The 24,822-nt window shown below is 47.4% G+C and overlaps 1 protein-coding gene across 1 annotated transcript in view; it reads left to right on the top strand.

Moving 5' to 3' along the window:
- LOC125942325 (hemicentin-1-like) overlaps positions 1-24,446 on the top strand; it is a 55,005-nt gene extending 30,559 nt beyond the window's left edge. Inside the window, exons 8-11 of the mRNA XM_049660482.1 lie at positions 1,075-1,221; positions 2,354-2,473; positions 20,976-21,102; positions 23,224-24,446. Of these exons, the coding sequence (XP_049516439.1) occupies positions 1,075-1,221; positions 2,354-2,473; positions 20,976-21,102; positions 23,224-23,593 (764 nt within the window). The 3' untranslated portion in view covers positions 23,594-24,446. The remainder of the gene's footprint in view (positions 1-1,074; positions 1,222-2,353; positions 2,474-20,975; positions 21,103-23,223) is intronic.
- Positions 24,447-24,822: the final 376 nt, after the last annotated feature.

Below are 24,822 nucleotides of genomic sequence, written 5' to 3'. Positions count from 1 at the left end.
TTAGTAAACGAAGTACCTTCCCGGCACTTCCTTTTAATCAACGCACGTCGTCCTCGTCAACACCGGAACAGTTGAAGGGTTAACCTAAATCATCAATACGTTATGTTTTGGTATACATTTTGGTTTCAAAACGATGGTTGTTCCAACTTTAAAGTGAGTTTTTTTATAGGTCGTCTAATAAGATTTTGTATATGTAATGCATGGTTCTTTGTTGGCCAGTTGAACCTTCATCAAACCTTAGTCCCTGTAAACATAAAACCGCTGTAAATCCTTTATTTCCGCACACATATTACAGTACAGATTAAGGACAGCCTGGAAAATATATAACAGGTGTTTTTTAGGGTTAACAGAATTTTTTTATCCCCTGTGGAGCGCATAGCATAAATCTAAACATTGGGCTAAATGACTTAAAGAGGCAGGTAATGCTTACACCAGAAATAAAAATGTATTATTGTCTTACGAACAAATTTAAAAAAATGAACTTTTTAACTAATTACTTTCGCGCACGTATATTACAATGCATGAATTGAAGCCAGTACTTGAACAAGGTAGATTCGATTAGAACAAATGTTGAAACTAGCACCAGTTCTGAGATAAGTGTTGTCAAACTTGCGTTCTGTTCTTCCACTTACTGTTTTAACAAAGCTGCGGCCGTGGAGGTCATTTCTGTGGACGTTGTTCGTACTTAGGGACCAAAGTCGCAAACCTTTTTTGTTCGAAAGCGTTCTTGCCACTGACTGGCTGCCTTCCTCAATAATATGTAGGTTATCAGGATTGGTTGGCATTTGTTGTTACAAACAGTGATAGCCTAACAGCTTTTTTTATGTGTGATTGTGCTCAGAGGACTTTAGGCTGTTCGAGATGAACATCGATCAAACCAGTGAACTGAGGTTGACGCCACTCAGTTACTTCTGCAATGTAAATTCCATAATGGCCGATTCTTCGCCATGTGCAATAATTTGCGCGTGTGCATGTGTGTGTTGGGGGGGGGGGGGTGAAAAACGCCACTCTTGATACGGAGTGCACTTTTGTTCTACATTAGAAACGCCATGTTTACATAAACCCTTCGCGTAGCATCTGCTCGTACATCCACTAACCGTCCTTGGACCAGCCCTTTGATCGCCGGAAGAATCCAAGAACTGCGCTCGGCCCCTTTATCAGCCTTCGTCAAGGACTGGACCTGTCCCGAAGGCTACCTAGCAATAGACGGCGTATGCGTGGGTGAGTGGCTCAAGTTTTTGCATTACGCAAAAGCTTCCACCAGCACGTGTCTTTCTTCCTTATGGATGAGCTTAAGTACTTGCAGAATATGAGGTGAACTTTCGTTCCAGTAAAGTACACAGATAAAAGTAAACACTGTGCACGTCAGTGAGAGACCTGTCGGTGGTTCCCATGCTGCAAAGTCCCCGCTGAGCGGATGTGTGTATAAGACCGATATGCTTTGTGAAAAGGATGAGTGCAAAAACTACATACCGTCACCGGCTTTCTGTTTGAAGTCGTGTTTGTCCTCTAGGCGCACCTCATACACGTCCTCGTCAGCTTGTCAATAGTCGCTGTAAGGTTTGGTTTTGGCGACGACATCGAAAAAGTGCTGGGATGCTGACGATGTCTTTCCCTATCACATCTATACCCTTTTTGTGCGGCTGGGTCGCTATATCGCCAAATTTCCTGGCTTCTAAATGGCACGAAATTGTGACCGACAATCAGTGCCAGTGAGACGGCCCTCTGTTCTGTGCAATACAAGAATCAATCACAAATAACACCTATACACCTATGTCGGTCCATGGGTATTTCTAAAGCACACAGACTGGTCTTTTAGTGAAACAGCACATGATATTCAACGGCTTCTTTGATTTTGTAATCTTTCTCATATTTGGGCTGCCCCATTTTCGGGCAACTGAGCATGGGCCTATTCTTTGCCAGTCTTCCAAAATGGGTATGTGCCACTATGACACAAGGGATATAGAGTCCTCAAATGTGTTTAGATATGTGTCGTACTTCTCAGCGCATGCACCTGTAATCAGAATTCTTTGCTCGGCAAGCGCCAAAAGCTGCCTTAGTCCTCCTCACATCGCTGCGAGGACGTCTTAATTTGTGCTTGCATTTCATACAGTTTGTCAACGATGTAGTGCGTAAACGTAAAAGTTTCATTAGAATAAAGTTGTGAACTTTGTAGCTGGTTAAAACGTAAGCATTTCATGAGCTTGCACACACATGCATACGATGAATGTAAACACAACTGCACGCATCCCATTTGGTTGTGTAGCATTTAATTAACGGCTCCACTAAAGTTTCGCTTCCCATAGATTTCATGGTCTGCGCTGAATGTTGATAATTTTTTCTGGTCTTTCAGATGAAGACGAATGCACAAACTATAATCAATGCCAACACGAATGTAATAACAGGCCAGGCAGTTACGAGTGCGTCTGCCCGGTCGGCTACAAACTAGAAGAGGACGGCTACACGTGCCACGGTAAGCACAGCTAAGGGCACGCGTGCTACCTAACGATCTGCAGGTTTCTAAAGATGACCAGTGTGGCGCATGGTAAGCGCGCAGCCTTATCAATTATTTCGCTGTGCAACGTTGTACAGGATTCACAATAAGTTCCTCGATGTTCTTAAAAAGCGTTAGAGATATGCTTCCTTTGGGAGATAAACAAGTGTGGGAAAGTTACACTAGGCAATCCCGTCCAGACAATAGTGAAAAAGAGTCGACATCTCGATCAATTGTAAAATGAATATACAGAAAGCACCAAGAGGACATGTTCAAGGCTTTGAATAAAAGCCTTAAATTTTGTTAGGCTCCTAAAAATCATGGTTTTGTTGTCTGCGAAGCTTAGCTAAATTTGTTTAGACATCTGGCCGCAAAGTTGGTGCGAAACAGGTTCATGCAAATATTACTAGTGGGAAATGTGGCGATAGTGTCTAAGGGAGCTGCAAGACCCAGGGCCATTCAGCCAATATGGGAATGATGGGTAGCACATGCAGGGATGGAAGTGCTGCGCCAATTGCGCCATCTTGCGCCAAACCATCGAGCTGCGCCAACCTACGCCAAGACAATAATTTCAAGTGAAGTTGCCAAATTTACCAAGATGTTGCCTGTTCAGTGACAACCACAAAGCCATAGACATGCGTTAGCTAGCGCTTAGCCCTGCAATCCAAGCTTAATCAATCCGTTTCAGCGTCGGCGTCGTTGGAGTGTGGGTGTGTTTGGAGGCATAATTGTAACTAGGCCACAAGGATATTGAAACCGTTGTATGCTATGCAATGCATTATGAGTGTTTTATGAAAGTGTTACGCGTTTGCGCACACGCGGACCAGCTAAGGATGATTTGAACTGGCGCTCATTTCATGCTGCAGTCGGGGAGGAAAGCAGCGCTGAATGAATAAGGTCGTGCAGTTTGTTCAGCGTGTATCTCATCAGTTTCGTTATGTATTTTAGCACTTGATTTTGCACCCTATTGATACATCGGCATCGATTAATGGGCGAACGCCTTGCGTGTGACGTTCTAAATCTATTTCGCACGTGCGTCACGTCAGCACGCAAGCCAATGATGTAAAGGTTCATGTCAAGTCAATCTTTGCAGCCAAATTGTGGTCCTAATTAAACTTTCTGCAAAACCACGAACCTCCGAAATGGCGTTCGCGATAGTGATGTTCACCACGCGACTTGTGCAGATCGAGTCAAAAAATTTATTAAACCATCGTTAGCCGCGCGAAATATCGGTTGCTGTTTTACACTGCCTTTATGGCGCCATTGGCGGAGCCGCTAATAAGCCCGAATAGTGAACCTTATTCAAAATATTGGTCGACGACACCGGAAAGGCAGTGAACATTTTTATCCCTTTATTGTTTCAAAAAAAAAAACATCCTAAAACTTTTTTCTAGGCAACCGATGTGAAATACTGGCAAACGTGCAATGACCAGTACGTCACTTCACATTTGTTCTGCGGTATTCTGCAGTATTAACTGAAGGTCGCCAAGAATTAAAAATTACCTGAGGCCACTATGCGAACGGCGTTCACTGTAGCTTGATGGGTGTTGTTCATGCTGGCCAGTGTGACTATTTCTCGTTCATTGTGCACGAATACGTTTAATTAGCTAAATTTATAAAATTAGATAATCGATGAGATGTCAATAAAAACATTGTGGATGACGTTGATAAACGACTGATAACAGCATTTAGAACAACCTAGGATTCGTCAAGACTGTTTTATTGCGATACCAATTATATAGACACTCAAAAAGGATTTCTGCCGTCGGCGCCGTCGTCGCCGTGAGGTTCCGTATGACGTCAACGGCGGTGAAATCGTCGCAGCGCGCCGGACCATAGCCTCCTATATACTTCATGCCTGCCCATCGGCGCCGAGAACGCAGGAAAGCGGTCGTCGCGCCTAGTGCCGTCACTCACCACTAGTTGGCGGTGCTACCCCAGAATAGAAATACAGGACGCTCTACGGCGGCGCGCGCTGTAGCATAACTATATATCAGGCTATTTTTTATTACCGGTGCCGATTCTATTGTTTTACAACATCTGTGGGCGTTTAACACCGACACAGAAGCGTACAGGCCGCCGCGCATTGCTTCTTCCAAAAGAAAAGAACGATAAAAGGAAAACCACAGCTCTTATCTGTACTAGTATGAAGCTATTTTCCTTCTGCTTAACATTACACATGTTTTGTATGTCAGTGTGCAAAAAAAATAATGTCGGCTCTAATAACTGCACAATAAAAACTTTTATTGCCATCATTTGGATTTAAAGTTTGTGGAGCTTTCGTGACAGGGGCTTCTGTGAAAAAACTTTTGCGATGTCGTTCTTGTCCGTTATCTTCAGCGCAAAATTAGTGAATAGAGGGCGGAAGAACTTTGTCACCATGATCTCAAACAGCTTTTCGTGATGCTCAGGCACTGAACAATTACATAGTTCACGCTTTCGCAGAACTTAAACAGAATTCACGGCAGTCTCCCTCAGCGGCAGCGTAAAATTTCTTAGCTTAGCGAGCACTACTTCAACCTATTTGTGCAAAGAGTTCAGCAGAACTACGAGTTCGTCTGACCAATACAGCAGACGGCTTCTGTCTTCAAGCCTAATCAGAGAATCTGATGGCGCCGAGGAATTGGGCTTTGTCAACAAACTGAGGCATTCTTTGCAAGACACCCACTCATTAACAGCTTAACGGCTCTCGATAGGTATCCGCCAACCATCGCTAGTGCTGCACATTCTGGCGAACGAAACGTTTCTTTGCGCCTTGTATTGTGGTTGAACAGCGCTGCTGTCGCCTCTTTGGGAAATTTTTTGGATGGTTCTGGCGTAGTACTTACGCTCAGTTGCCGGCGTAGCGACGAGCATATGCTATCTTCCGTGTCCATCACGTTGCTGTTTGTCGATGTTGACGCAATGCCTGTCTTCAGAGACTTCTGTTCCGCACAAAACTGCCCGTGAGTGTGTGTCTGATCGTTGCTTCCAGCCAGTGGGGCACCGACGGGGGGGGGGGGGGGGATTCGGGGGTTGTAACCCCCCCCTGAGGCCGACCTCACCCCCCTTTTGTTAGGCCCCTTTTCTTTCCTTGCGCATTCGAGTACTGCAACGAAAATGTAAGACGCGCAATCGTCTGCACACTCGCAAAAAGCGCATTTTTTGACAATTTCCCGTGAAGACATCGAAATTAGTGCTGTTTAGATGGTATTGGCAAACTGTCAACCCCCCCCCCCCCCTGGCCGAGATCCTGGGTGCGCTACTGCTTCCAGCTGACCTCCTCAACGACCCAAAAAATATTCTTCGGCGTCAGACGAGAGCTTTCTAGTCAGAACAATTCAAAGTGCGCATCTCTCTCAGCAAGTATGTGACGCATTCCACGTTTGACACATTCAAACTTGGAGCCACTTCTCTGGAAGTTCTTCATCGCTCGGACTTTCATGAAATGAGATGCCCGGGACGTTTCTCTTACTGTACGAGTTGCATCTATATAGGTCCACAACAATACGCCATACTACTGGGTATCAACTCGAAAACCACTTAAAGTAGTACAACTCACTCGGGACCACAATGTCTTCTTTTCGACCAGAAGGCTCTCATTTACGCTGCTGATAGACGTCCTCAATGTGGCACCGACAGTGTCACAGCCACAGTCCTTTAATACCCTGCCGCAGCTCATCGCGTCAATCGAAGGCAGAATGCATTTTTTTCCCCAGCCGTGGACTGCTGCAGGAAGGTGGTGATCGCTCAGCAAGCCAGCGAACTGTCGGCAAGCGAAGCAAAAATGGGTATTGTCTCGATTTGACACTGATGGAGACGCGCACACGCAATTTTTCCCGCCTTTAACCATGCACGGCGGCTAGCGAACTATTCTGGGGTAGCAGCGCCCCTAGCGGGCGACCTGCGAGGAGGTCAGGAGAGGAGGTTGAACGGCGCTCCCGGAGTGATTGCGCGGGCACAGAAAGTATATAGGAGGCTATGGCCGGACGCTGTATGTGCGAGTGAAAGGGCGCGAGGGACGCGCGCATTCACGGGGAGTGAACGTACGGCGGAGAAAAAACGCGCGTTCTGCGCCGTACTCCCTGAAGGGCTGCAGAATTAAGCGTCCCTTTCCTCCTTTACCATCACCATGTGTATAGAGCAAACTCGACTTTTTCCGTCGCGCGTCGTCGTGGGGGGACGGAAGGGAGGGAGGGAGGGGGGGGGGCGATGTTTAGCTGCGGCACCAAATGCGTATTTATATAAAAGCATTGCGAGGCGAAAAGCTGGTAAAGAATTCCGACGCTGCTCGACGAGTTTCCCTCTCTGATCTCGTCGAAAACCTCCGAGCCGCCCCCAGAGGCCCAGGCAATAGTCACCAACACCGCGCGCGTTCGGTGCGAACGCGGGCAAAACGACGACGACGTGGACAACAGTTCTGCGCATTGCTGGTGCTGCTGCATGTCCAAGATTATACAGCTGTTAAAACTACTATCCTTACTATCGCAATTGATGCTTCGGCTTTCGGGTGAAATGGCGACATTTTTTAACGAGAAGGAAACCCCGTGAAATAAATTAAAAAAAAAACGCAGTTACCGTGACAGCGCTTCTGCGCACCAAATATTGCATTAATCTTTACGCAGACCTCGTCAAATAGGGGCACTGGGAACGGGCGGTGGAGTAGTGAATTCTGCAACACACAAAGGCTAGACGTATCCTTCAGTATTGGTGCTTTCTGGGGTTTTTTTCTCTGGGGTTTCAAGTTCCAAACCCATGATATGATTATGAGGCACACCATAGTAGGGGACTGCGGAATAATTTCGACCAACTGGGTTGTTTAACGTGCACCCAATGCACGGTGCACGGGCTTTTTTGATTCTGGCCCCCAGCGTAATGTGACCGCCACGGCCGGGATTTGATACCGCGTCCTCGGGCTTAGCAGTTTCAAAGTTTATTGCTTCAGAGTGGTCACATGTTTTCATAGATATAAGACAAAAGGAGGTCCCATTGTCAAAGACTATTGGGACCTCCGGTCAAGGTTAGGTGGTGAGAGTAATTTTTATATGGCAACAAAATAAAGCAATATTATGAGATTACCGTTCAACGCCACAGCCGCTACGCCACTACAGCGGGTCCCTAAACTTTTTCCGACACATTCGTGGTCTGGTGCCCTCCTCGGTGGGCTTAAAGCGAAGCTTTCTTTGTCTACTATCCCGAATTTCATGTCCTTGTCTCGCCAAAAAAGGACAAGCAAACGAGCTTATAAGTACAGAATTAACGCACAAAATAGTGCCAGTGAGCCCGGTTGTGTTCGTCATACAAAACCAGATAAAACATGTACATGTTATGTGGACCCATAAGACCTATCAATAGATAAACATCTAATTTGCAACGGCTTCTTTAATTTTGTAAATTTCCTATCTTTTATCTAGCCCATTCTTCGTGTGCTGGGTATTTGTCAGCGTATCCTTCATATATGCAGCAGAATTTGGACAAAGTAATGCCAGCGAACGCACAACTGTTCTCTGTAATAAAGCACTAAATGACGACGTAAAACCATGCACATCTAATGTCGGCTCATAGGTATCTCTGCAGCACACAGACCTCTTATTGGAAAAGCGCATGATATTCAGCGACTTCTTTGATTTATTTTATAAATTTATGATAGATCGGCTACCTATTTTTGGCCACTGTGACACAAGGGGTGGCAAAGTTCTAAATCTATTCACATACATATATTTTCTCGACAAAAATTATACATCGCCTTAGTTGCTAATCATCGATGCGTCGACGTCTCACGCTGCGCATACGCATGATTTGCAGTTTGCATTTTGACATTCCTTGTCAATGGTGTAATGCATTAACATAAACATCGCATTAGATTAAATTTGTCACCAGTAAGGTGCATGAAAATAAACAAAATTTTAATCATCGCTTTTAGTTGTATAGATCTTTCTTCCTCTTTTATACTTTTCAATTCATGTGCCTCTGCCAATTTACTTTTATGTTGTAGCAGTTCTAATTGTTTATCTTTACCTGCAACATGGTACTTCGACCCTTCTGACAGCGCTTGTTTTTCATCAATGCTATAGAATTGGCCGTCTTATAATACCAAAAACGTTCTTTTGTCGCTGCAGTTCTCGTAATCTCAAAAGTTGATTTGCAAAGGATAATGTAGGCCTGCTAAATGGTGGCAATGGCCGCATGTTTCAGGATATGTAGACGCAGAATTGACGCCCTTAATCTCGCTTGGCCTCATTTTACGAGTCCATTGGCGCATTTGAGTGCAAGTGTCTTCTCGCGCTATATACAGGGTGTTTCAGCGAACACTTTCAAAAATTCTTCAAGGTTGCCTGTGGCATATAGCACAATTCTAGTTAATGACGTGGTCTACTCGAAGAGGCGGACATTACTTGCACAAGAAATTGAAATGCATAATCGACTAATTAACAAAAATTACTAATTAGGTATTTAACTAATTACCTGATGGCCCATATTGCAATTTACAAATTGTAGCCGTGGAGTTCGCAAGGCGGATCCACTTAGATCGAATTCTAGGGATCACACCAGTTTTGAGATATTAATTCCCGAACATTGCGGAGAAATGTATTGGCGTTCCAGTTAGTTGCTTAATAAAACGTCGCTTTGTTTATTCAAGCACAAAATTAACTGGAACGCCAATGCATTTCTCCGCAAAGTTCGGGAATTATTATTCTTAAAACTTCTTCGAAAAACTTCTTAAAAAGCATCACAAAGTACAAACAGCCTCCAGCTTGACACCATAAGAAAGTTGAATACTGACAGATGTAATGTCTGTGGCGCCGTGAAGTAAAACACATTTTCCAATAGAAGCAAATATCAATAAAATGACTAAATAAATAAACAAATGTACAAGCAGACTGACATGACACTCAACAAGAACAGTAAAAAATGCTTTCTTTATTAGGCAACCAGTGACCGTAATCATGGCACGAGTCACATGAGCCCACGGCAGACACTGATATACGGGGTCGTCATTTAGAGAATATTTAGAGATCGGCTGTTGCAGATAACATAATTCTAGTCCTTGAATTGGATTCAGAGAGGTAGGCGTTAGTTGCACGAGAAATCTAGAGACAGAGAGAGAGAGGTTTATTTGAAGAAAGGCAGAGAGGTCGGCTTGAGCGTCAGTTTGCTCTGGCCTGCTACTCTACACTGCGGAAGGAGGGGGGATAAAAAGAGCGATGAATGATGATAATAAGATAAGGAGGTGCGTATATACATGTCCATCACGTTGAGGTCATACTAGAGTCGTGCATAGTCCAGTGGCTTGAAGGAAGGCTATAGTCGCTTCGATGACCACAGCTGTGCTGTTGGCGTCAGGCCAAGGACCTAATACAATCTCGTCAGATATTGGTCTTTTAGTCACTCGTTCAATAGTCGAAATGAGGCTCTGCCTTGCTGGCGCGTACGCTCGGCATGAGCAAAATATGTGCTCAAGTGTTTCTGTCACTTGGCAGTGATCGCATTTGGCACCAGTGTCACTGCAGCCAATGATATGGGTATAACGCCTCATGAGTACAACACCAAGACGAATCCGGTGTAACATACTTGTTATGCTCCTCTTCAGTTTATGAGGCATGTGGAACTTCATTTCTGTGTCCCATTTGTGCAGTCGCCTATGTCGTCGATCTGTATTGGTCCAGTGCTCAAGTGTAGAGTTCCGGATGAAACACAATTTGTCACGTACGGGTTTGTACCGCTGTGGACAAAATGACGTTGGTTGGTGAAGAAGAGGCTGAAGTGTCTCGGAGCTCAGTAGAAGGTGTTACCCTGGCCACAGAGCTAGAACCTTCTAACTGTATATTGTCACGTAGTAGTGACTGAAGTAAACAGTCGTAAAACTGTGTATGACGAAACTGATTCTTTATTGGGCGAACCTGTGCCCACAAAAGCAAGCTACACTCAAAGCACAACGAAAGCGGCGAACACAGTCGGCGGTCGTCGAAAATCTGAGCAGCGGCGAAACGCGTCAGCTTTTATACCTTAGTCATCGAAGGTTCCAGATTAATCCCTGACGCCCGCGGGTCTTCCAGAAAGTTCTAGACAATTCGCGTCGGTCACACAATCAGATAACATAAGTGTCGGTGAAAACAGGCAACGGAAAGAAGCATCGATAACGTTCTAGAAACTTCCGATACAGGCACGTCCTGCACCGAGCGATAATGTTTAACATTTGTTAGCCGGTGGAAAGCGGCCTCCGATGAAAGATAAACATGTATACGTGTCAATACCCTCCCCTTAAAAAGCATCGTCCCGATGCTACAAACACGAAAGCGAAAACAAAACCACGCGTACAGAAAGGGAGAAAAATAACAAAGCAACAAAGGACCTAAGTTCGGCAGCGGGCGTGCTGGCGGCGTCGGCGGTGGACGACGGAACGGCGGCGTTACGGGGCCCTGGCGTGAGCGCGGAGGGGGGCCTTGACGATGGGCGACGGCGGTGTAGGTCATCGCTTCCGGCTTGGGTTGCGGCGATTCGGGAAGTCCTAGCGATTGCTGGATTTCCTCCCGCACAATATCGGCGATGGAAGCAACTTGAGGCTGCGACGACGGTAGCAGCTTCTGCAGCTCTTCGCGTACTATGGCCCTGATGGTGTCTCGTAGGTCGTGGGAGAGTCCTTGGACTTCGGCGTACTGTGGTGTCGAACGGCGATTGTATTGCCGGTTGCGTATGTCCAGTGCTTTCTCGATCGTCGTAGCCTCCGAGAGAAAGTCTTGCACTGTCGTTGGTGGATTCCGCACCAGTCCGGCGAATAGCTCCTGCTTAACTCCCCACATGAGCAAGCCAACTTTCTTGTCTTCTGGCATAGCGGGGTCGGCGTGCCGGAATAATCGAGTCATTTCTTCAGTGTCCATACCGATGCTCTCATTCGGGAGCTGTACACGGTTTTCCAGCAAGGCTGCAGCTCTTTCTTTACGGACGACGCTAGTGAAGGTGTCCAGGAATGCGGCTCGGAAGAGGTCCCAGGTTGTTAGTGCACGCTCCCTATTTTCGAACCAGGTTCTCGCGCCGTCTTCAAGCGAGAAGTAAACATGGCGCAGCTTGTCGTCGCAGTCCCACTTGTTGAACGTAGCGACCCGGTCGTATGCCTCTAGCCAGCTTTCGGGGTCTTCACATGGCAAACCGCGGAAAGTCGGCGGCTCCCTGGGTTGTTGCATCATGATTCCAGATGTTGGCGCAGGGGCTGTCATGGTAGCTGCTGCCGCGGTCGTGACTCTTGTCCTCTTGGTCTTCAAGGGAAGAAGTCCGTACTCCGGGGGTTGGTTTTGTAGCCTGAGGCTAGCTCGATGCTCCGGGACAACGTTGGTACTCTCTTCGGGGTGCGGGCTTGGATCATGGCTTTTCGGGGGCGTCCGCTGCATGGACACAAAAGCACCTCCACCAGATGTGACGTAGTAGTGACGCTGAAGTAAACAGTCGTAAAACTGTGTATGACGAAACTGATTCTTTATTGGGCGAACCTGTGCCCACAAAAGCAAGCTACACTCAAAGCACAACGAAAGCGGCGAACACAGTCGGCGGTGGTCGAAAATCTGATCAGGGGCGAAACGCGTCGGCTTTTATACCTGAGTCATCGAAGGTTCCAGATTAATCCCTGACGCCCGCGGGTCTTCCCGAAAGTTCTAGACAATTCGCGTCGGTCACACAAGAAGATAACATAAGTGTCGGTGAAAACAGGCAACGGAAAGAAGCATCGATAACGTTCTAGAAACTTCCGATACAGGCGCGTCCTGCGCTGAGCGATAACGTTTACCATTTGTTAGCCGGTGGAAAGCGGCCACCGGTGAAAGATAAACATGTATGCGTGTCAATATATTGTAAATACATACATTTTCTCACCGTAACATATTGGTGGAAGTGCGAGGTAATCTCGCCACAAGCCGGCCCTGGATCTTCGCAGCGGGCGTCACATCGGTTCCGTTGTTACGGCTACTGACACTGCCACCGACGCTGACGCTGCCTCCGCCGCTCAGACACCAGCGGAAGTGGTACTAAACCAGCTACGTCACCCGGGGATCTCCACTGGCAAAGTCGACGTCGAAGACTGGCTGACCTCGTATGAGCGCATCGGTAAGCACAACAAGTGGAACGCCACATTTTTGCTGGCCAACGTGATCTTTTACTTGGGAGGAACCGCGAAGGTATGGTTCGAGACGCATGAAACCGAAATTACAAAGCTGGGACTCCTGCAAGGAAAACCTACGCGACCTTTTCGGGAGACCTGTGGGACGTCAAATGAAAACCAAGCAAGAGCAGCGTCTCGTGTCCAGGCACCAACCGAATCGTACGTCGCGTATATTCAAGATGTTCTGGCTCTCTGCTGTAAAGCGGACGCGGACATGCTGGATGCAGATAGGGTTGGACACATCTTCAAGGGCATCGCGGACCATGCGTTCAACCTCCTGCTTTGCAGGAGCTGCTCAACGGTTAAATCCATCATAAAGGAATGCGGGAATTTTGAGCAAGCGAAGAGCAAAGGCATCGTAGAACGCCTCGACCGCCTTCCGAATACGGCTGCCACTTGCTCCTGCAACGACCCTCCGCCATCACATCCGCCTGCCACGCCGAAATTGACACAGGTCATCCGTCGCGAACTTGAGGCTATGGCTCCAAGTTCTCACTGTCCCCATACGCACGACAACATGACCATCTCGCTCATTCAAGCTGTTGTCCGCCAAGAAATTGCAAACATTGACATCCAGTCTGCCGTCCGCCCACGTCCCTCCTCTACCGCTCCCGTCATTGTCTCTGCTGCACGTCGCCAGTTGTTCCCGAATTCATATCAGAACCCCTCTGAGTGGCGAAAACCGGATGACAGGCCAATTTGCTTTGCTTGCTCCCCGGTCTGTCACATCTCCCGCCACTGCCGTAGTAGCCACTGGTACTCCTCGCCTCGACCATATGCTAATCGCCGCTTCGACCGAGACCCTCGGTCTCTGTCGCCCCTTTCTGAACCATACCATGCCGGCCTTCCCTCTCGGGGAAACACTACTTGCCGCTCGCCCTCGCCACAACGCCGTCAGTCCCGTTCGCCTACACCTCGACGTCCCTCGTCCCTGTCCTACGCGGGCCGCTTCTCGGAAAACTAAGCAATGCAGCCCACGGAGGTGAGGCTGCGTTGACGACTCGGACTGCAAAAGCTATGCTGACCAAAGCTGCTCGACCGAACCTTGTTGAAATTTTTGTTGATGATGTACCCGTTCAAGCCCTCATCGATACTGGCGCTCAGGTGTCGGTTATGCGATCAGATCTTCGTAGCCGTCTCCGTAAAGTCCTGACACCTGCCGAGTCGCCTGCCGTCCGAGTGGCTAATGGCAGTACAACAGCCATGAAGGGAATGTGGGCCGCCCGTGTTACCATTGCCGGCCGTCCAGTGTTAGTCCTGTTAACTTTACTGGCCGAGTGTCCCCACAAAGTGATTCTTGCAATCGACTTCCTGACTGCCCATTCAGCACTTATTGACTGTGCAACCGGCACCCTTCGCCTTGAACTGCCCATTACTTTGCCGACCCGACCAACGACCATATGTCCCGACTTCGTTCTGCTGAATTTGTTCGACTGCAACCTCATGCTGCGACCTACGTCCTCATGTCGCCTTCTCCTCCACTTCGCGATGGTCCCTACGTGGTGTCCCCACTTTACGACATTCTCCTGGCACGTCAATTAGCACTACCCAGCTGAATTGTAACTCTTGTCAACAATCGAGCGTGGCTTCCCCTTCTGAACTGTGGTTCGTGTCTGCAAGTGCTTCCTGAGGGTGTATCTCTCGCTGTGCTGTCCCCTTTGGAAGACTGTAGAGTAGCTGCTCTCACGCCCGAACCACGATCCTATACTGCTGCAACTTCTGACCCTCCTACTTCACGCAACGACAAGTTTACGCCAATGATAGCGACTGACCTACGACCTGCTTACGCCGAGGCCCTTCGCCGCATTCTGATGTCCTATGAAGACATCTTTGATTTTGGAAAACGCCCGCTAGGTCCCACCCGTGTCGTCACCCATCCCATCCACACTGGTGACGCTCCTCCTATATACCGGAGGCCCTACCGTGTGTCAGCGGCTGAACGCCAGGTGATCCAAACCGAGGTGGCAAAATGCTCTCCAATTATCCAACCTTCCTGCAGTCCGTGGGCGTCAGCTGTTGTTTTGGTGAAAAAGAAGGACAATACCTGGAAATTTTGTATCGATTACCGTCACCTGAACAAGATTACCAAAAAGGACGTGTATCCGTTCCGCGTATTGATGACGCGCTGGACTGCTTACACGGTGGCAGTTATTTTTCATCGATTGATATGCGCTCTGGCTACTGGTAAATCGCAGTGGATGAACGAGATCGTGAAAAGACCACCTTCGTGACCCCAGATGGTCTATACCAATTTAAAGTGATGCCTTTCGGACTGTGTAATGCCCCTGCTACCTTCGAGCGCATGATGGACTCTCTTCTGCGTGGATTCAAATGGACCACAAGTCTCTGCTACCTTGATGACGTCATAGTTTTTTCACCGACGTTTGAGAGCCACCTCCACCGACTCTCAGCTATCCTTGGTGTTTTTCGACGTGCCGGCCTACAACTCAATTCTTGAAAATGCCATTTCGGCCGCCGCCAAATACTAGTACTTGGTCACTTGGCTGACGCTTCTGGCGTCCAGCCTGATCCTGACAAAGTTCGTGCCGTTGGTGAGTTTCCACTTCCGCGTTCTTCTACCGATGTCCGTAGTTTTCTAGGTCTGTGTTACTATTTTCGGCGATTTATCCAGAGCTTTGCTGAAATCTCTCGTGCTCTCACAGACCTCATGAAAAAGGACACCACTTTTCGTTGAGCACCCGACCAGGCTGAAGCATTTTCAACGCTTATCAGTCGCCTTACCAATCCATTCGTGTTGGGTTATTTTGATCCGCATGCCTGCACAGAATTTCGCACTGATGCAAGCGGCCATGGCATTAGCGCTATCTTGTCCAAACGACAGCGGGACAGCAATCGCGTGATCGCGTATGCTAGCCGTCTTCTTTCAGCACTATAGCGAAACTACTCCGTAACAGAACGTGAATGCTTGGCCCTTGTTTGGTCCATTGCTAAGTTCCGCCCTTACCTGTTCGGTCGACATTTAACCGTCGTGACAGATCATCATGGATTATGTTGGCTATCCTCACTCAGAGACCCGACAGGCCGTCTTGGCCGCTGGGCTTTACGCCTGCAAGAGTACACGTTTTCCGTGTCCTATAAATATGTTCCGGCTACATAAGGACGCCGAATGCCTCTCCCGCTACCCTGTCGATCCACCCGATAGCACCGAAACCGATACAGATACCTGCGTTTTGTCGATCTCCGACTTCTCACGCATCGCCGACGAGCAGCGTCGTGACCCATATTCGCGATCCATCATCGAACACCTTACCTCGGAGCAACAGGACGCTTCTCTCCGCATGTTTGTTCTCCGGAACGGGACCTTATACCGACGAAATATGAATGAACATGGTGCTGAACAGCTTCTCGTCGTTCCTAAGCACTTGCGCTCGACAATTCTCTCGCAGTTACACGATGCGCACACCGCTGGTCATTTGGGTGTCTCCCGTACATACGATCGTGTGCGCAGACAATTTTTCTGGCCTGGGCTATATCACTCTGTTCGAAGCTACGTCGCTACCTGCGAACTTTGCCAACGCCGCAAGAAGCCTCCATTGTCTCTCGCTGGGCACCTTCAGCCTATAGATGGTCCGAAGTGTATGATCATGATCGCCACATGGGTGGAAAGGCCTACAAAAGTGGCCGCCGAAGGTGATGCCCAAGAAACCGACTTGTCCATATTGAGACAAAGTGGGGCACCAAGTGTGAGCCACATATTAGCGGCCCCCGAAAAAAAAAGAAACGTGCAGGCTAGAAAGAAGTTTACGCTAAAATGCTGAGTAGTCGATGTCGCTGTGTTGGCTGCGGCAGCAGATGCCTGCGTCAGCCGAATGCTTCGCAATGCAAGTTGCTTATCTTCAACGATGACTGTCGGTGCAAACAGGTGGGAAATGCTGCCCAATCTGTTTGCGCTTCTTGTTGTCGCTTGTTACCAGACCGCCATGTGCAACAATGGCAAACACTGTGCCTGTAGTCGGACTGCTGAATGCGCCTAAGCGACCCGTGTACGTCATTCCTCACAGTTACCATGTGGATCTTAGCCAATCCATGGTGTATTGTCTGAACCTTATGTGGTGATTGAACGCAGAATCGCATTTTTCGGTTATCTCGCTTGTTTATGGTCGCTTTGGTACGTTTCTTGGATGTGGCGGCCTGGTCATTTGCATTGGGAAGCAGTCTTTCGAGGTAAGCGCCGACTCCTGCAGTCCGCGCACCGACATAGACTCCCAATTTACACGAACCGTGATTGGTGCTCCCCGTTCGGACCTTTCCTGCTGCAGCCGAGGGCAAATTGTGCTTGTGGGCTTCCTGAGCCACGATTTGGCATACGTGCTTACGTGGTCGGAAGTGCATCAACCTAATAGCCACCTGGGTGGAAAGGCCCGCAAAAGTGGCTGCCGAAGGTGATGCCCACGAAACCGACTTGTTCACCTTGAGAGAAAATGGGGCACCGAGTGTCAGTGACACATTAGCGGCCCCGATAGACAAAAATAAACGTGCAGGTTGGAAAGGAGGTAATGCTAAAACACACGGTAGTCCATGATGCTGTGTTGGGTGCGGCAGCAGATGCCTGCGTCACCCGATTGCTTCGGTATGCAAGTAGCTAACCTTCAACGGTAACTGTCGATGCAAACAGCTGGGACACTATCTGCTTGCGCTGCTCGTTGTCGCCCGTTACCGGACCGCTATGTGCGATGACGAAAGTGAGCAGTTTACGAGCTCGCGTTTATTGTTTCAGCGTATCTCAACCTGCAAGTTTTATAGCTGCTCTTGTACCAGAAGGTGCACTGTGTCGTCTCCTAATAAAGTCGCATGTCCTGTTCACTCACTTGTGGCTTGTTTGTATGGGCGTCAGTAGGAGGCTCTTTGGTCTTCTGGCAATTATAACGCACCAGCTAAGCGGCAGCCAAGGCACTGAGGCATGCCGCAAAGCCAGCAGGGTGGGCGTGGCGCGTACCAGCGTACGCGACCGGTAAAAAGCGGCCATATTAAATTTCGCGCTAAAAAATAGATTTCCGCTTCCTGTTTGAGCAGCGCCATCTGTCGGGTCCCCCAGTGAGTTCCATGCGCTGCCGCTTCTTATTTTCGTACCACTGTGGATGGTACAGTTTCGCTTCTCTAAAGTTGGTTCTTTATTCTATGCCTCCACCATATTGTGTCGGAGCTGTTGAAGCGGCTGCACGTGTGCGTACATTAGTCGGTGCGGCGCGGTCGTGTTTTCCTGGTGTTAGTAATTTCCACAGTGATGCGCTCGTGTTCGCTAAGTTGAGATTTCAGGCTCGCCACGTGAGATGAAAGATGCGTGACAGCTTTATCGCTAAAAATACTCCGTGATACGCGTTTGCTCGGCACTTTTGTGCACCAGCTCAACAGAAAAATGACACCCACGTCTATTTCCCCGCGACCCAAAACGCAGCAAAATGTCGACAAGAACATTGTTCATCTAAGGCATGAATCATGATGCTTAAATTTTGTCTGTTCGTGTTAAACGGTCTTCAGTAAATTTTCAGATGCACTAAGCGTTTGCCGTCTAATTCATTTAACCAAGGTGATGACAAGCTTGCTCAAACTCACTGTGTCATTTTCAACAATCCCATGCACTCAGCATCCGAATGTTAGGAAAATGTTCTTGGGGAATTTTGTCTCGTTGCCGCTGAGCATTTATACTTGCACTGATTGTACAAGCCACACGTAACGAGGGAGACGGAATATGGAAGTAAAACCGCCGCAGGTGTAAACTTGAACTGATCTGTTTTCATGTTTATAATAAGTATATAAACTTGAGCTCTGCTTTGTCAGTGCTCTCTAGTTTGTGTCCATGGTCTCCTGTGGCTTCAGGCATGCTGAAAGTGTCGGTGTGCTGCCTTGAACTGCATTTCGGTTTTCGAGTTGCCTTGATCCGGTTTTATTCAAGTGACAGCTCTACGGGGTGACCATTCTAAGTTTTCCGGAATTTTTAAAAATTGCCTGAGGCCGATAGAATACTTCTTGTCCTTTAGCTGGATAATTCGAAGAGGTGGACAATAATAGCATAAAAAATCAAAACACGTACTCGGAAATGAACTAAAATTCGCTAATTACCTTCATAAGTAATTACTTTACGTTACATATTGCAATTTACGAATCGTAGCCGGTGATATTGCAAGACCTATCCACTTGAAATGAATATCCAGTATGGCACCTGTTCCCGAGATATTTCCCAATGTGTGGGACGAAATACATGGGCGTTCCAGTTGCCTTCGTGTTTCAATTCATATAAGATATCATAAGAAGCCAACAAACAATGACACCAAGGACAACATAGGGGAAATAACTTGTGCTTACTAAATGAAATAAAGAAAATGGTAAATTAACAGAAATTAAAATGGATGAAAAAGCAACTGTCCGCAGGGGGGGAACGAACCCACGTCTTCTCATTACGCGTGCGATGCTCGCACTATTGAGCTACCGCAGAGCTGTTTCCCCACCCACTTTCTGAGGTATTTATGTTTTTTACAACCATAACTCACCCTGGGAGTGTTAGCCAGTGCCACCACTCACAAACCTAGGGGCGGATGTGGAACATCCTTTCAGCCGCAGACGTCACGAGCACGTGATCTTTTTGGGTGAAAAATTTTTCACCCAAAAAGATCACGTGCTCGTGACGCCTGCGGCAGAAAGGATGTTCCACATCCGCCCCTAGGTTTGCGACTGGTTCTGGTTCTGGATCTTGCGCCTCTGTGCACCTTGCGTCATCATAGTCTCGGTTGAGTCTATGATGAGCATATGAACATCACAAATGCACGGTCCCCAGGACACTCGGGTAGAGCTTTTTAGGAAACCTGACGACGAATTCCAGTCGATGAGTAGACCTTCCAACTTTACCAGTTATGAACCCTGATGGACACATCGTGGAGATGATGAAGCGCCAGCTGGAAGAAGCTTTCAAACCATTTCCGTCTTATTAAAAGCATGGTACAACTGTCCTACAAATACGGCGCAATTTATTAGAGTGCACTTGTCACGTATACTTGTGGAATTCATTACAACATGCGATGGAACTATTTTGCGTGCCCAATCTTGTTGCGCGAAGTGCTGGGTAGCCGTAACGTTTGGCCTGATCGCATTAAGCAGCGCTATCCGTAACATGAAATTTTTTTCTAAAGATCTATTCAGACTTCGAAACATAAACAGAAGGTTTGTCCCTATAGACTTAGTCCAAAGCTCCCAGGCCAACACGACAGCGGTTGAACATACTCCGCCACTTCGCAGGCACGCATCAGCGCTCACAGGCTCCTAGGATGTAAAAAAAGAGAAAAAAAAAACAAGAAGGCTCCTGGCTGTGGAGCCCCACTGATACCAACATCGTTGTCTCGGTTTATTCGATGCCTTCTTTGCGATACTTGTTATGCTAATTGCAGCGTCGTCGATAAAGCACACTTGTGCGCCCGATTTCCTTATCAGCCACCAGCAAGAAGCGATGTGCTCGGCCGCAGCGGGTGTCGCTGCTCACGTGCTTTTCACTTACTTAAAGCTCAAGTGCAGAACAATAAACCGTTCAGTATTCTTGTCGCTACTGTGTTGCGTCACTTCACAAATATATTTGGCGAAACTCAGGGCTGCCACAACACGTTTCTGACGACGCGTGCAGAATGCAGCGTTTTTCTGTTCTTTTTCAAATATTTATAATTTCATTTTTTCATTATGCATGAAGGGAGGTCTCCGCAAAAGTGAAAGGTAATTCACTTGGCTGAGGTCCAGGCCCCTTTATGGTGAACAGCGAGTTTAATAGTGAACACTGATGGAACTGCGGGAGAATGCTCACGCCAGCATCCTGTGCGATACTGCGTTTTAATGCGAAAGCATTATATGCCCCATTACGCGAAAATCCTGCGACGGCAGCGTGACCGAGCGATGGTAGCAAAAATGGGCGATGGCGCGAAGAGTACAAACACGTCAAAAAATGCTCGGATTGACGTCAAATTTCTGAGGGAGGTTGCTGTAAGCAAAGTAAATTAATGGCATTGAAAAAAAAATCGTACATTTCGGTCTGGGTGAGAATCGAACCCGGGCCACCGGGGAGCAAGCCGAGCACGCTTTCCCAACACAACAGTGACTCCACGGTTCTAGCTGACTAAAGGTGTGCCTAGTACGTGCGTCATTGCACACGTCACGCTGCAGCCATCTGGCTGACTAAAGGTGCGGCCTAATGCGAGGGTCATGGGGCACGGGATGCAGGAGGAAGTGGCGCCAAAGGGACTATAATGCTTTCACATTCCCACAAAGCAGTCTTAAGTGTCTTGACCGGATCTTTTCCTCATTTAGTTACTAGTTGTCAGTAAATTTATTTTTTAATCTGCCATTCCTTCGCAGATGTGGACGAGTGCCGGGAATCTCGACCGTACTGCGGCCTCGACCACGCCTGCTTCAACACGCGCGGAGCATTCGAGTGCGTGCATGTCCCTTGCCCGGCCGGCTACGAGCGGGACGCGCTGGAGAAGTGAGCACCTCGGTTACTGCATGCCTTCGACTGAACGACGATTTTAACTGCTGTCGCAGAGCGCTCGCAGCGGAAACCCGTTTTGTGCATTCCTGTCCGGGTTCTCCACTTTGGTGCAACGTGTGCTTGTGCGCATGCGGCACACCTGACATGCCACGTGGCAGTGTCAACAGTGGAAAGTTCATCCACGTTCGTGGGGCCTGCAGGCAACTTTCGTACGATCGGAAGACGCGATGACGTATCGATATGGAAGATTCCTAGGAACCGAGTAGATACTGACCATACTCTAAAGAGAGAAGAGTAAAATACTAAGCCCAGTCGATAATTATCATTGAAATAGCCTTGATATATTATTGGTTTATTATAGCATTGGAAATGTTGGCTACAATTACATCACGTCGCTAGCTTATTATACACAACGTGAAATTCTTGTACGAACGAAGGATTGTGATAGATGAAACGATACAATGCTACATGAAACGCGTACTACATAAAAGTAGTAAAAGCAGCGCAAAAATGGCGGCAGCACAAGACAGAGAAGTAAACAGTACAGGCGCTGAACTACAAACTAACAACCAATTGTTAGTTCAGCGCTGTCCTGTATACTTCTCTGTCTTGTGTTGCCGCTATTTTTGTGCTGCTTTTACTATGAAGATCAACCAAATTGCCCAGTTTTACATTCTAATAAATAAAAGGTTTTTCCAAGCCTGAAAGAAGCCCGCGACAGCCGGCGAAAACTGCCGCGCGACTAATCGCGTGGCACTTCGTGTTTCGTTGGCTTTCTTTGCGGCTTTGAACTTTTATGTAGCACGTATTGAGCAATAGAGAGCTGGATTAGGAATTTTTCAGAATGGTCTGCAATTTTCTCATTCACATTTTTGCTCTGAATGTATCATTAAAGAAGTTGATTAATTAAGAATAAGTAATTATTAATTAGGCGTAAACAAGTTCGTCTGACTTGCTCCAAGCGACGGCAAACAACATTACATTCGTTCTGTCTAGGTACTTAGCACTTACCTATTTTTAAATTTTCGCACATGCATGTTACGTGGGCTACATGGTATATACAGGGTGTCCCAACTGTCATGCATAAGATTGAAAAATATGCAAATGCTATGTAGCTAGGCAGGACCAAGGTTATATTGTTGGCCTTAACTTGGAGATACTCAGACTATTTTTGCATTCTGCCTAATCACATAATTAGTCGTAATTAATCAACGTTTCAAATATTAAAATTCAATGAAAAGTGTCATTGAGAAAATTGCAGAGCAACATAAAAAACTTCCCATACAGCTTTCTGTTGCTCACTTCGTGCTGCATAATAGTGTTTTACGAGCGTGAAAGAAGCCCGCGAATACACGCAAAATTGCCTAGCGACTGACCTCTCGAGGCTCTCGTGATTCTGTCGGAATCGTCCACATTTGCGTGGGTAAAGTTAGTCATAAATCCGGATTTCGTAAAAGGAAGAGTTTGGTTAAGACTAAACGCAAAATTGGGCTCTTTTGGAATAAGGTTTATTCACAAGCTGCAATCTAAACACATGCGAACGGAAAAATTGTTTTTCTCGGCAACCACTGCACCAATTTTGAAAAGGTTTTTTTGCACGTAAAACTCTACTGACCGTATGGACACACACAGAAACACGTACATGCAGGCACACACCGTACCGTACTTTACACGCGTTGCCATATGAGTAGGAGTGGTAATAAAACTGCTCATGAACTCTTGGAGGCACGCTATTTCAAAAAGAAAGGCACCGCGTGTGTGAGTGATACCTCAGTCATGTTGTATGCTACTGAGATGCACTTGTTTGAAACGCATATGTAACGGCAGAGATAACGCTTGAATGTCACGTCACATCTCTCGTGTGGAGCGTACGCAGGAATTGCACCTTTCCTCATCTTCCGTTTCAATAAATCAGTTGGTAGTTGGTGCTCTGCGTGTCTCTCCCTTGCGCGTGTCCTTTCAGAGCCCTAAAATCACGTTCTGCAAATCGCATCACTGGTCGTTCTTGCACGCACACGTGCTATATTATTAAAGTTGGCTGGTTCCGCATCTTTTCCTTTTTGAGTAACTACCGCTTCCAATAACTCACTCGTTTGTATTGACTCTGTCACGCAGCTCCTGCAGGCTGCGCTGTTCCCGCCGAGAGGACTGCGGCAGTGACAGGACGGACGTGGTGACGTATGCGTCGGTGGCGCTGCCGCGCGACGTCCTCTCTGGCGCCCCAGTGGCGCGACTGGTGGCCAGGGACCACGATGGGGCCGCGCTGCGCCACACTGCCTTCTCGTCTCTCAGTGGTGACGCGCAGCCGTTCGACGTGAGCGCCGCCGACAGCGGAGTCGGCCTCGTATTCGCCACTCGTGACCTGCAGCCTCGGACGAGCTATCGCGTCACCCTGCACGCCGTTTCCCGAGACGAGGCCAACAGAACAGTGTTGTTCACCACGCGGTTCTTCCTTTATGTCACGACGGGTGCCTACCCGTTCTGACCGGGCGTGGGACGCCCGGACGGATTCACTCATTCACTGCGAACTCCCGCAACATATTTGCCATTGCTGTATAAATTACATGTCAGCGTGGTTTGTGCGGCTCCACGCCACGGCAAAAAGAAGAGATTCTCAAACGCGCCCAGCGTACACAACTGAGTGTGCCGTCTGCGAGGTCAGCATAAGACAAGCTCTTCGAGTTTCGCAAATTAAATGCTAAGCCAATTATTAAAGCACAGTGCATGCATGCTACTGCACTTGTCGCATTGCACAATGACCTCGAGTCTGGCGCAGCACTGTTGAGCTGAGCGTATTGTAAATGCGTGTTCAAAAAGTTCGAAGTGAATGGCATTAGTTTCAACATCTGCTGAGACACATTTTTTTGAAAGACTCTGCGTTGTTTTTAAGAGGCAAGTAATAAAAACCACAATATCAAACGGACACACATTTCCAGGATTAGGGGAGCTTTTTGATCCCGAGAGAGACTAGTTGTTTGCAGATTTTTGGGCTGCCTAGACTAGCCATAATGGATCACGGAGGCTAATTTATGTGACAGTCACGACACACCACAGCCGGGTCAAAGCAAAGACGTTTTAGTAGCGAAAAGAAGATGGAGTGAATAAACCTAATTTGATGAGTTTTGCTCTTTTCTTTCCTGCGGTGACATTCTTTTTCTCAACCGTTGAAAACAAATAGAACTTTAGTGATGAGCGTTGTTTAGCCACAACAGTGACATCAGGGAAAGATTAATTTTTTATCCATAAGCCAAACCAAGTGTTCCCTTTGCGCCACAGGACTCGTCGGAGCCACGCTGCTATATACTGTAGGACAGAAAGCAAAATAAATTAGCAGACAATAATAAAAACTGTCTTTTGTTTCAACTTGTTTATAAGGCTTGTAACAAGTGCTGCCATATCTATAATTACTACTAGCGGCTTCAATGCACGGAAGGTTCTGCAGAGCCATGCATGAGCGATGGTTCCAAATCGAAAGAACATTCGCTACCGCTAAGACTGCGTGTTCTTTAGTCGCGTGAAAAAACATTTAATGCAATTAAATTCGGGGGTTTTAAATGTCAAGGCCACAATCTGAATATAAGGTACGCCATAATGGGGGACTCTGGTTTAATTTCGATCAAACTAGGTTCTTATAGCGCATCTAAATGCAAGCAAACGAGCTTTTTAATGCATTAGCATTCTTAGGGCATTCCATGCGCTTTCTGAGGGCCAACT

This window comes from Dermacentor silvarum, chromosome 1, assembly GCF_013339745.2.
Source record: "Dermacentor silvarum isolate Dsil-2018 chromosome 1, BIME_Dsil_1.4, whole genome shotgun sequence".
NCBI lineage: Eukaryota > Metazoa > Arthropoda > Arachnida > Ixodida > Ixodidae > Dermacentor > Dermacentor silvarum.
Note: the sequence above shows the minus strand (reverse complement) of the source record. Positions and strands in the feature narration are given on the sequence as shown.